Below are 13,769 nucleotides of genomic sequence, written 5' to 3'. Positions count from 1 at the left end.
GGTAGTTCACATGACTTCAAATTAAAGAGACTGTGCTGAATGAGAACCAGTATGTCTGAACTTGATTATAATAGTGTGATGCTGCTCTTGGTTATGGGATACCATGGTATCTGTGGCTCCTGAGTAACGTGTCAATGTAATCTCTCTTCCACACTGCTGCCATGTTTTGGTATTCATTCTCCAGTGGCTTCTCCACTGAAGTTTAAATTTCCTAAGAGGTTCACTTTCCTTAACCTATGTAAAGTACTCACCCAGGTTCTAGAATACAACAATTATTCAACACATAGTTTTGAAAGGAATGAATGCATGAATAAATGATATTTTCATATTTGGGTGTGAAGCCTCCTTGGTGACAGTCATCCAAACACTACATTCGACATCCAATGTAACATGGGTCATAATCCTAAAATAATTCTGAACTGACACATGAATGCATAGCAATACAACATCTATTTACTCTCATCTGTTAAAAAATGAGATTTTATGCATAGTGTGCATATGTAAACAAATTATTAACCTAAGGTAATAACTTTTGAATATAATCCAATTGGTAGAATCCTTGCCAGACATATTTACAGCCCTGTGCTAGATCCCCAATACTACAAAAACTGAGTGTTAGATACTTGTTAGTTAAGTGCTTGAGCAAAGGAGACAGGAGGATCAGAAGTTCAAGGTTGTCCTTAGCTACCTAGAAAGTTCAAGTCCACCTAGACTACATGAGACCTTTTGAAAAAGAGAAAGATAAGGTACATTCTGCATTAAATATACAACTTTGTGAAGGGAGCTTTGACAGTGACACACACACACACACACACACACACACACACATACAAACACATATATATGTGTATATAATAGGTTATATTTATATGCATATTGGGCATATGATCATGTAAGTCCAGGTGCCATTATGCCAGTGTAAATATATACAATGATCAGAACTCAATGTCACTATCTTTCCTGATTTGCCACCCTTCTTATACAGGGTCTTTTCTGTCATTCACTGTCCCATATTCCAGGATAGTATACCAGGGAGTTTTCAGTGATGATCCTGTCTCTACCTCTCCTTTGCCAACAGGGACAGGAGATACTTTGAATGAAAGTTGACTGTTGGTCAGTGGTCAAAATCTCTTCTCAAGGTAATATCAATAGTAATGTGTAGAACTTGATGAAAGTAACACTAGCAATTAGAGTTGAGATAACTCTTCAAGTGGCTAATCACTGAGCCTTCTTTTCTCCCTTATAGCATATAAGCTTTGCCACCTGTCACATCTTTGAGGTAGGAATTATGAAATGCTAATCTTTACTTGGAAAACATCCATACTTCTTTCTTTGCACTATTTTCCTATAAAAATTGATTTTGCTTCAAATAATAATTGAACTTTGCATCTCATTCCTCCCTATATTCAGCAAAGCACCCACCTAATAGAGTTTGTTATGTCAACCAATAAAATACTAAAAGAAAAAACTGATGTGCAAGGATAAAGAAAATTAAAATAGTTCACTTTTTACCTTGTTTAATATTATCTAACACAAACCAAAATGAATCAAATATCAACTTGAACAATTTACCTAAAATTATTTGTGATTCTGTACCTCCCATGATTATCAAGTGAAAGTTCATCAATACTCACATAAAGAGAAAAACAAAGTATTACTTGAGATTGACAGAGTCTTTGAAAATTTATCATATGCATGTGTGAAATGAACTGCTCAGTTCTCACCTGGATGAGGTAATGATCCCTGATGATTTGAATTCACGCTGGAATCCAGAGCCTCAGCAGGGACTTATCCTCACTGACAAACTATGACAGTGGAGATAGCTGTGCAGTTATAAAAATCACAGTAACTTTGAACTTCTTATTTGGAAATGAATTTTTATTTCAACAGGTAAGATTTTTTTTTTTTACTTTGTTGGTAAATGGAGATACTTTCTTCTTTGAAAATGTACTATATTTCCAAAGATGGTATAAAAAGAAGTGAAAAGAAATCAGGCAGATATGTAACAGAAGAAAAGTAAATTTTATGGAATCATGTTATATTTAGAAAGGAAAATAATTGAGGATGATTTGGTATAAAACTAAGATCCTTTGGTATTTTATTGGAAATACATTTTTCTCTCATACAGTACAACGTAATCACCGTTTTTCCTCCTTCCACTCCTCCCAGCTACCCTCCAGTTTTTAAAGACTCCTTATTTTTCCATCCATTGGTAAGACACAAAACTATCATGACCCTCAAGTATGTACACATGTAGCCTTCAGTCAACAGGCTAACAAGTTCAGTAGCTTTGAAATGCTTATGTCAGTGAACATCACATGCAAAGACCTTCTTTGTAGAATAAGTTTTCCAAGTTCAAAGACATCACAGTGGGCAAATGAAAATATAAATATAGAATGTGAGAGATATTGTTGAGTGAAACTTGATAAATCTCTCAACTTCATAGTTTGGATATTTACTAATCAATATCTTCTGTTAAAAATCATGTGAATTGATTCCATCAAACTCTAGTTTTAACAAGCTGTGATTTTGGGAAAGGGTTTGGTGTGTTTTGATAAAATTTATAATAATATCATATTATTCATATTTTACATGGTGATGCAATTGATATTTCAAATCACTTTAAAGACAGATATCCATTGAGAATCATTCACAGTATTTAATGAACCTATAATAGGAAGTTCTATTTGTAAATTTAGTGTGATCTTAATTCTATTTCTTCTCAATCCTGAAAAGAAAATGTATCAGCTTTTTAAAAGTTGATGAAGATATGACCTTAGTTACAGAAATGATAGAATTTATGACCAGTGTTACAAACAAGCTATCTCTCTGTGTATTAGTCATTGGAAAAGTGAAATGCTGACAAGGTGTTTGTCTAAATTTTTATGTGCCTTCAAGTTCATAGCCACCCTTCATTTATAGCATGGACACTAATAGGAATGTACTGAGTCCAACCAGCCTTTTGTTCATTCTAATTATCTTTTAAAGTTTTTTTTAAATATTTTTGTGTATATGAATGTTGCATTATGTGCATATATATATGTATGCACATAAATATACATATGTACCTCATGCATGTCTAGTGCTTGTGAACCACAGAAGAGATCACTGGATGCCCAGAACTGAAACAACAGACTTCTGGGAGGTACTCTGAGTGTTAGAGAACAAACATGGTTTCTATGCAAACATATCAAGTGCTCTTAAATGTGTCTGTGTGTCTGTGTGTCTGTGTGTCTCTGTGTGTGATAAATTTTATGTGTGTGTTTCAGCTTGGTAAAGAGAACCTTTAACTGAGAAGCCATCTCACCAGGCAAAGTCTTATAATTTCAAATATTTAGCTTTAATGGCAACAAATTATATTTTATTATCAATAAATGTAAATGAAAGTTTCATGTTTGTTATTTACCTTAAACCTATTTCATTCTATAGAATGCAAATCACAAAAGAAATTAATGGCTCATAGACATAATAGTAAAAACATAACAAATTTTAAACTGTGCTTATGATTTAGTAATCAGTCAAAAATAGCAAAGATTTATCTTTATTAACTAATAATATGTTTTATATTACTTCCTTTTCACACTTACATTCAATATATTTTCATCAAAACTTGTATTATTTTATACTGATCTTTTCTCTGTGAAGAGAATGGTATAGAAAATACTATATGTGTGGATACCTAAAGACAAGATTTCTGCCATCATTTGAGCTCCAGCAAAAAAAATCTTGATATAAGATGTCAGCTTGATGGCAAAAACCTTTACCTCAAATACCATCTTGCCAGTCAAAGTCCAACAATTTTAAATATTTAGCTTTAGCAACTACTAATATATTTTATTTTAAATAGATAGAAATAAAGCTTATTACTTATAAGCTATTTCTAGGATCTCTGCTTACATAATTTTCAAGGCCTTATTTCACACAGATACATAAACAATGAAAACCCTGATTAAAACATCCATTGTTGGTTCAATTTCTTGAATAATAAATTGATGTCTCATGCTCTCTATGTGTATATTAATTAAAATGAAGTGAAATATATATAATCACTTCTTATTCTGTCTCTATTACAGCCTTGATGTGGCAGTGACTACACTGTCCCATGGCTTTCCTGCAGGATGGGAACCACACTGCAGTGACAGAGTTCATTTTACTGGGATTAACAGATGACCCAGTCCTCAGAGTTGTCCTCTTCACCATCATCTTGTGCATCTACCTGGTGACTGTGTCTGGGAACCTCAGCACCATCCTTCTCATCAGAGTCTCTTCCCAGCTCCATCACCCCATGTACTTTTTTCTCAGCCACTTGGCTTCTGTTGACATAGGCATTTCATCTTCTGTCACACCCAATATGCTTGTCAACTTCCTGCTGGAGAGAAGCACAATCTCCTACATTGGATGTGGCATCCAGCTTGGCTCAGCTGATTTCATTGCATCCGTTGAATGCTTCCTTTTGGCTGCCATGGCTTATGATCGCTTCATGGCAGTCTGCAACCCGCTGCTTTATTCCACCAAAATGTCCACACAAGTCTGTGTCCAGCTGGTCGTGGGATCTTATATAGGGGGTTTCCTTAATGCTTCCCTCATCGTCACGGTTTACTTTTTCTCTTTTCTCTTCTGTGGGCCAAATAGAATTGATCATTTTTTCTGTGATTTTGCTCCTTTAGCAGACCTCTCCTGTTCTGATGTCAGTGTCTCTGTACTTATTATCTCATTTTCAGCTGGCTCAGTTACTATGATTACAGTGTTTGTCATAGCCATCTCCTATTCCTACATCCTCATCACCATCCTGAAGATGCGCTCCACTGAGGGCCGACACAAGGCCTTCTCCACCTGCACCTCCCACCTCACTGCAGTCACTCTCTATTATGGAACTGTCACATTCATTTATGTGATGCCCAAGTCCAGCTTCTCCACAGACCAGAACAAGGTGGTGTCTGTGTTCTATATGGTGATGATCCCCATGTTGAACCCACTCATCTATAGCCTCAGCAATAATGAAATTAAAGGTGCTCTGAAGAGAAAGCTTGGTATGAAAACACGTTCTTAAAATAATCTTGTTTTTTTTGTAAAAGAATATGATGGCAAAAATTATGCAGACAAATATAGTCATCATCTCAGGCTTGGTTATTTGCCTTATGGATAATCTTTTTCCTTTTCATTTCCATTTCCTCCCAGAACATATAGCTGTTTTAGTGCATTTCCCCCTTTGTATTATTCAATCCCTCTTTGAGAATTTTGTGAAAAGTAGATGTATTGTTTTCACAGTCTCTCCCCAACTCCTCCTAGTCCTAGGGCTCTGTTTCCCAACTCCATGTTCTTTTATTCTATCAAATAATACTTGTGATATCTGTATATACTCTGGTGTGTAGGCATCCACCAGAGAATGGTTATCTTACCAAAGGACATATCATTAAAGCTAATTGATTCTCTTTCTCCTATCAGCTATCAATTACACTTCAGATAGAGGTTCATTTCATGATTGCTTTCCATGGCCACATTTGAGTTTGTCTGGTTTTAGCTCATATATGCTGACAGAGGTACCATGAGTTCATACCTACAACCATTCTTTAGTGTCTGAGAAAAGGGTTTCTTAGCAGTCATACACAGCATCTGTCTCTTGCAATCTTTTCACCCACTCATTGACAAGATGTCTGTGCTTGTAGATAAGAGGGGAATAAAATAGATGCTGTATTTAGAGCTGTGCCTTCTACAGTGGCCTCTAATTCCCTGAACACTGACGACTTGTGTGTTAATTAACTGCTACTACAATTACCAGGTATTTCTCTGATGAAAGTTGGGAGGTGTTCTAATCTATGGGTCTAATGATAAGTCATTAAAAAGCGGTTTAATACTACATCCATTTAGTAGTATAATAGTGGTAGATTTTTCTCTAGGACTTTTGACCTGTCTAGCACAGGCTCTGAAAGTGCTGATAGGTATGGGTTTCATCTTCTAGAGATAGCCTTACATCCAGTTAGAAAGTAGTTTGTTACTCTCATGACATTCGTGTGGAAAGCTGCTCCCACATTCGCCATTATAAGATGGCGCATGAGCTGGGTGTTTGAACAAGTAAAAATGCTTACTGCACATGTCTCTGGATAGTCCCTGTCTGTGAGGACATACACCGTTAAGTACGTTATCTGGTCTGTTTGGAAGTGGCCCTGTGAGGATGTGCCACGTCAGAGGTGGGACAAAAATTCTATATAAGGCACAGGGCTGGGTTCCTCAGGGTCTTCGCATCCGTGTGTAAGCTTATGCTCTCCCTCTCAAGATGCATTAAAGCTTGGCTGCAGGAGGATCCTACTTGTGTGCCGTGTCATTCTTGCTGGTCGAGTTGGACGCGCGCAAGAAGTGGTGCCGAAAATCCGGGACTTCGAGACATTGTTCGCACCACTGGAGACCCCTCAGCGTTGAGATGGATTCAGAACTGCAATGGACTCCACCCGGAAAGGTGTGTCAGATTTTTTTTAATCTTGGTCTTCAACTGTCTCCACCTTGGGAGGGTTTGCCCGAGGCGGCGGTGTTAGTGATCGGAGTCTTCTTCCTTTTCTTCCTGGTGTTGTATTGTTGTAAGCACAAGAGATATTGTTGAGGGTTGCGGATAAGTCCTACGTAGATAAGCGGCCCTGCGACCATTGACATTTCTGCCGTTGATCTCCTGTCAGACTGATGTAGATAAGCCGCGAGGAGGTAGAAATCTGCTGTGCTACATAAGTCAGGTGTAGATAAACCGCAGGCACCATCCACAATGGGTTTGTCCCAATCTGTGGTTCAAGCCCTTGATAACCTTAAACAAAGGGACATTAAGATTGCACCCCGCACACTTAAAAATTTTGTTAAGGAAGTTGACCGTGTGGCATCATGGTATGCCTGCTCCGGATCACTTTCCTGTGCCTCGTGGAAAAAATTGGGAAAAGATCTAGATAGAAAACTGTTAGAGAACGATCTTCGCCCTGGGACCAAGGCCATTTGGAAGATGGTTAATAACTGTCTAGAGGATGAAACCTGCAGTCCAGTAAGACAGGAAGGCCAGCACACGTTAGAATCAGTCCAAGATAGCATGTCAGAAACCGAGCGGAGTGAGAGGTTGGGTGCTTGAGCACATACAAAAGGGATATCCAAGAAAAGAGAAAAGGGACCCCCCGGAAAAGGTAAAAAAGGGGGAGAGAAGCCTGATCAACCTATAAGGTTGGATCACCCTTCTAATGATGATAAGAAAAAAGGGGAGAGTATCTACCCAGTAAGGGAACTTCAAGAACTGAAAATTAGCTCAAGTTCGAGCGACGAAATTGACTCCTCTGAGGAAGAGGACTTAGAGGAAGCTGCAGCTAGATATGAAGAAGAGAGGTATCATCCTGACAAAAGGATCCCAAGGTATAAAAATAAAAAAACAGCCCCCACTCCAACAACGCATGCAGCTTACCCCTACTGCCCCCCCCCCTTATGGGGCACGACCTGCATCTTCTTCACTTCTTTCTGAAAAAACCCGCCATAAAGTGACACAAGCCTTCCCCGTTTTCGATAATGGGGAAGGAGGTAGGGTTTATGCACCTGTAGAATACAATCAAATTAAGGAACTTGCGGAGTCAGTAAGGAAATATGGGGTGACGGGGAGCTTTACTTTGATGCAACTAGATAGATTGGCCATAAATCCGCTCACTCCTTCAGATTGGCAGATGATTACCAAAGCTGTTTTACCAACCATGGGACAGTATATGGAATGGAAAGCCCTATGGCATGAGGCAGCCCAAAATCTAGCCAGGTTTAATGCGGCAGCACTCACCCCGGAACAACGCGATTGGACCTTCAACCTGTTAACAGGGCAGGGCCTGTACGTGGCTGATCAAAACAACTATGCATGGGGAGCTTATGCACAAGTTGCACATTCTGCTGTTAGGGCATGGAAAGTTCTATCAAACAAGGGTGAGGCCAATCAACAATTATCAAAAATTATTCAGGGCCCCCAAGAGCCCTTCTCCAATTTTGTGGCCAGAATGACAGAAGCGGCTGAGAGAATTTTTGGGGACTCTGAGGCCGCAAACCCCTTAATAGAACAGTTAATTTTTGAACAAGCCACACAGGAGTGCCGAGCAGCTATCGCCCCTAGAAAGAGCAAAGGCTTACAGGATTGGCTTAGAGTTTGCCGTGAGTTGGGGGGACCCCTTACTAATGCAGGCCTGGTGGCTGCAATTCTTCAGTCACAAAAGCAAGCAACAGGACAAAAGGGACATAAAACATGTTATAATTGTGGCAAGCCTGGCCATCTCAAAAGAGACTGCAGGGCCCCTCCTCGTGAGAGGAGGGTCCTTACCCTATGCACCAAGTGCGGTAAGGGTTATCATAGGGCAGATCAATGTCGGTCTGTCAGAGATATCAATGGCAGGCTACTTGCATCACAGGAGGCTAATGATACTAAGGAGTTTCCTCGTGTAACAAAAAACGGGAAACTGGGCCCCCGGTCCCAGGGCCCCCAAAGATATGGGAACCGATTTGTCAGGACCCAGGAAACAACCAGAGAGGAGGCCCAGGAAGACCCTCAAGGGTGGACCTGCGCGCCGCCACCGACTTCCTACTAATGCCCCAAATGAACATTCAACCGGTCCCGGTGGAGTCTGTATTATCTTTGCCCCCGGGGACCATGGGCCTTATTCTTGGTCGAGGTTCGCTCACCTTACAAGGCTTGGTGGTACACCCAGGAGTGGTGGATCACCAACACACTCCTAAGATTCAAGTCCTATGTTCCAGCCCTCGGGGCGTCTTCTCTATTAATAAAGGGGACAGGATTGCCCAGCTATTGCTCCTCCCTGATAACGCCAGAGAGGAGCCTGTGGGACAGGATGTGAAGAAAATGGGTTCCTCCGGAAGTGACTCGGCCTACTTAGTGGTATCGTTAAATAGCAGACCTAAGCTCCGCCTTAAGATAAGTGGGAAAGAATTCGAGGGCATTCTAGATACTGGAGCATATAAAAGTATAATTTCCACACATTGGTGGCCCAAAACTTGGCCCACCACAGAATCATCTCATTCGTTACAAGGTCTGGGATACCAATCCTGTCCCACTATAAGTTCTGTTGCTTTAACCTGGAGATCCCCCGACGGTCAGCAGGGAAAATTTGTACCCTATGTGCTCCCGCTCCCGGTTAACCTCTGGGGAAGGGATATCATGCAGCACATGAGTCTCGTCTTGTCTAATGAGACAGTTTCCTTAGAAGGCAACTATTCAGATAGAGCAAAGTATATCATGACCAAGATGGGTTATAGAGATGGGGAGGGACTGGGTGCACAAGGACAGGGACGAATAACACCTATTGCACCAAAGGAAAATTATAGAAAACAGGGACTGGGTTTTTCCTAGGGGCCGCTGAGATAGCACAACCTATACCATGGAAAACAGAGGACCCGGTGTGGGTTCCTCAGTGGCCTTTATCCTCTGAAAAATTAGAGGCAGTAACACAATTAATACAAGAACAGTTAAATTTAGGACACATCGAGCCGTCTGTCTCTCCTTGGAATACTCCCATATTTGTTATTAAAAAGAAATCTGGAAAATGGAGGTTGCTTGATGATTTAAGGGCCATTAATGCACAAATGAAGTTATTTGGCCCCGTGCAACGTGGTTGCTGGCGTTATCTGCCCTGCTGCGAAAATGGAATTTAATTATTATAGATATTAAGGATTGCTTTTTTTTATACCATTATGCCCTGAGGATAGGCCTCATTTTGCCTTCACAGTTCCTTCATTCAATCATATGGAACCAGATAGAAGATATCAATGGAAAGTTTTGCCCCAGGGCATGTCCAATAGTCCCACCATGTGTCAGCTTTATGTACAAAGGGCTCTTAGCCCAATAAAGGAACAATTTCCTTCTTTAATTTTAATACATTATATGGATGATGTTCTTTTGTGTCACAAAGACCTGAGCCTATTAAAAAGGGCATATCCCTGTTTGTTGGATACTCTTCAACGGTGGGGTTTGCAAATAGCTGCAGAAAAGGTGCAGATTTCTGATACAGGACAGTTTCTAGGGTCGATAATTACCCCAGACAGGATTGCACCCCAGAAAATAGAAATACAGAGGGACCATCTTCATACTTTAAATGATTTTCAAAAGTTGCTGGGAGATATTAATTGGCTTAGACCCTTTTTGAAAATCCCCTCGGCGGAGTTGAAACCTTTATTTGAAATATTGGAAGGGGATTCTCATATTTCTTCCCCTAGAGCCCTTACTCCAGCTGCTGACCAGGCGTTGCGAGCAGTTGAGGGGGCTTTGCAGGAGGCCCAATTGCATCACATTAATGATACTCAACCTTTTGATTTGTGTGTTTTTAAGACAGCCCAATTGCCGACTGCAGTTTTATGGCAGGGTGGACCTCTACTGTGGGTCCACCCAAATGCTTCCCCTGCTAAAATAATAGAATGGTATCCTAATGCAGTTGCACAGCTTGCCCTTAGGGGCCTGAAAGCAGCTATTACCCACTTTGGAAAAAACCCAGATACCCTAATTGTGCCTTACACCGCTGTACAAGTTCAAACTCTGGCAGCCACCTCCAATGACTGGGCAGTCTTGGTTACCTCCTTTGAAGGACAGATAGATAATCATTATCCCAAGCATCCCATCTTACAGTTTGCCCAGAATCAGCCTGTTGTGTTTCCACGTGTGACATCTAAATCCCCGCTTGAAGATGGGGCCGTGGTATATACTGATGGGTCAAAAACCGGCATAGGTGCCTATGTCCACAATGGGGAGGTCACCTCTAAACAGTTTGGTGAGAATTCTCCTCAAGTAGTGGAGTGTCTTGTGGTCCTGGAGGTTTTAAAAACCTTTTCAGGAGCCCTTAATATTGTGTCTGACTCTCATTATGTGGTTAATGCTGTAAATCTTTTAGAAGTGGCTGGGGTGATTAGGTCATCTAGCAAGGTTGCCCATATTTTTCAGCAAATACAGCTAGTCCTGTTAGCCAGAAAATTTCCAGTCTATATTACTCATGTCAGGGCCCACTCGGGCCTGCCTGGGCCCATGGCTCAGGGAAATGATATGGCAGACAAAGCTACAAAAATGGTGGCTGCAGCCTTATCGTCTCCAATAGAAGCTGCCAGTAGGTTTCACAACAAATTTCATGTGACGGCTGAAACTCTGCGTCGTCGCTTCTCCTTGACAAGAAAGGAGGCCCGTGACATTGTCATTCAGTGTCAAAACTGTTGTGAGTTTCTGCCAGTCCCCCACGTAGGAATTAACCCACGTGGCATTCGACCCCTACAGGTCTGGCAGATAGACGTTACCCATGTCCCCTCCTTTGGCAAACTTCAGTACCTCCACATGTCCATTGACACGCGCTCGGGTATCATGTCTGCTTCTCCCCTAACTGGAGAAAAGGCCTCACATGTGATTCAACATTGCTTTGAGGCATGGAGTGCTTGGGGGAAACCCAAACTCCTTAAGACTGATAATGGACCAGCTTATACATCTCAAAAATTCCAACAGTTCTGCCGTCAGATGGACGTGACCCACTTGACTGGACTTCCATACAACCCTCAAGGACAGGGTATTGTTGAGCGGGCGCACTGCACCCTCAAATCATATCTAATAAAACAGAAAGGGGGAGTCGAGGAGGCTCTACCCCGAGTACCAAGAGTGTCTGTGTCTATGGCACTCTTTACACTCAATTTTTTAAATCTTGATGCTCATGGCCATACTGCAGCTGAACGTCATTACTCAGAGCCAGATAGGCCCAAAGAAAGGGTTAAATGGAAAGATGTTTTGAATAACAAATGGAAGGGCCCGGATCCCATATTGATCAGATCCAGGGGAGCTGTATGTGTCTTTCCACAGGATGAAGCCAACCCTCTTTGGATCCCTGCCCGCCTTACAAGAACAATCCATCAGGCAGAAGAAGAACCCATTGCGATGGAGCTGGACATGGATGATCCTACTTCTGGAACTGATGACACTGGGAGGAACTCAAAGATCAGGGAGTAACCCACATCAGATCTATAATGTGACTTGGACTATTTCTAATTTGTTAACAGGAGTTGTTGCTAATAAGACTGTTTTGCAGGGTGCCCTAAAAGAGGCTTTTCCAACCCTTTATGTAGATTTGTGTGATCTGGTTGGTAATGAATGGGATCCCTCTGATCATGATCCATCTGGAGATTATGGATGCCAATATATTAATCAAAGAGAATTTACCAGAGAATTTGACATCTATGTTTGCCCTGGTCATAAGGTGTCACCTCATTGTGGGGGTCCAGCAGAGGGCTATTGTAAAGTATGGGGGTGTGAGACCACGGGGCATGCCTGTTGGAATCCCTCATCCACATGGGATTTCATTACTCTTAAGAGAGGAAATACACCTGGCTATACTTATGGGGGGAGAGGAAAATGGAAATGCACAAAGGATGGAAGGAGGGTTGATTGTGGCCCCTGCTATGATTCTTTAAAAACTAGCCATATCGGAGCCACCCCTGGGGGCCGATGTAATCCATTGGTGATTACCTTTACTGAGGCAGGAAAGAAAGCTAACTGGGATGGCCCAAAAAGTTGGGGTCTAAGATTGTACCGTACCGGTCATGATCCGGTCACCATTTTTTCTATAAGTAGAAGTTATACAAATATATCTTCTCATTCCCAGTCCTCTGGCTATCTTGTCCCGCCCAAAGGGACCTATTGGGCCTGTAGTGCTGGCCTTACTCCCTGCGTTTCCCTTGCTACCTTAAATTTTACCAGTGTTTTTTGTGTTATGGTAACCCTATGGCCTAGGATTATTTATCATCCCATAAGTCATGTTGTGGAAGCCTATGAGAATGCCGGCCCCCGACGTCTTAAGAGAGATCCCACCTCTATTACCTTAGCGGTGTTATTGGGAGGCCTGGCCACAGGCGGCATCGCTGCTGGTATAGGCACAGGGGCGGTAGCGCTTAATAATATTCATCAGCTTAAAATTTTGCAACAAGCTATGCATGAGGATATAAAGGAAATTGAAAAATCAATTACTAATTTAGAGACGAGTTTATTCTCTTTGGAAGTGTGCTGCCCTAAAAGAAGAATGCTGTTTCTGGGTCGATAAGACCGGATTAGTGCGATACAGCATGGCAAAATTGAGAACTCGCCTTGCACAGAGACAAAAAATCTTTGATGCCGATAAAGGATGGTTTGAGGGCTGGTTCAGTCAGTCCCCCTGGATGACAACTTTGATTTCCACACTCGTGGGACCAGTTGTGATGCTTCTTTTGATACTTATGATAGGATCTTGCCTGTTTAAAAAGGTGGCGTCTCTCCTGCGGGAACGTGTACAAGTGCTTGAGATGATGGCTATGTATGAACGCCTTTAAATGATGTTGTTTTATTTGTTGCTAAAATAGGATTGCTGCCTATGAGAGAGAAGATATTAAGAATAACCAGCATTGATTGCGAAATTCCTTGAGGCTGCAGAAACCTGGAATTACCTCAGAATGAAGACAGGAAAAATGAAGAAAGGGATTGTGGGAGGCAGGGTGGACTGAATAGGATTGTCCCGGTGGTTGAGCGTGGCCAATACTCACAGGGCATTCTAAATTTCAAGATTTGTCAGGAAAGAAAGAAAGATATTATTACCATATCTTATGATGCTTGGATGGGGACCTTTTAGAGAAGCGTGGAGCCGAACTTGGACCCAGTATGTATAGTAAAAGGTCGCTGGCCACTCAGCTCTTGCACCCCACGAGGCTAGTCTCATTGCACGGGACAGAGTGAGTGCACTTCAGCAGCCCAAGGAGAGTTGCGAGGCTAA

General features: G+C 41.6%; 1 protein-coding gene and 1 pseudogene across 1 annotated transcript; both read left to right on the top strand.

Annotated features, from left to right (window-relative positions):
* Nucleotides 1-4,102: 4,102 nt before the first annotated feature.
* On the top strand, nucleotides 4,103-5,050 carry LOC110298542 (olfactory receptor 5P59-like). The gene has a single exon (XM_021167856.2). It carries the CDS (start codon nucleotides 4,103-4,105, stop codon nucleotides 5,048-5,050), a length of 948 nt encoding a protein of 315 aa, XP_021023515.1.
* A 2,365-nt stretch (nucleotides 5,051-7,415) lies between these two features.
* LOC147002895 (igE-binding protein pseudogene) lies at nucleotides 7,416-8,676 on the top strand (annotated as a pseudogene).
* The last annotated feature ends 5,093 nt before the right edge of the window (nucleotides 8,677-13,769 follow it).

Source organism: Mus caroli, unplaced genomic scaffold, assembly GCF_978045245.1.
Source record: "Mus caroli unplaced genomic scaffold, Mus_caroli_1 scaffold_8, whole genome shotgun sequence".
Taxonomy (NCBI): Eukaryota; Metazoa; Chordata; class Mammalia; order Rodentia; family Muridae; genus Mus; species Mus caroli.
Note: the sequence above shows the minus strand (reverse complement) of the source record. Positions and strands in the feature narration are given on the sequence as shown.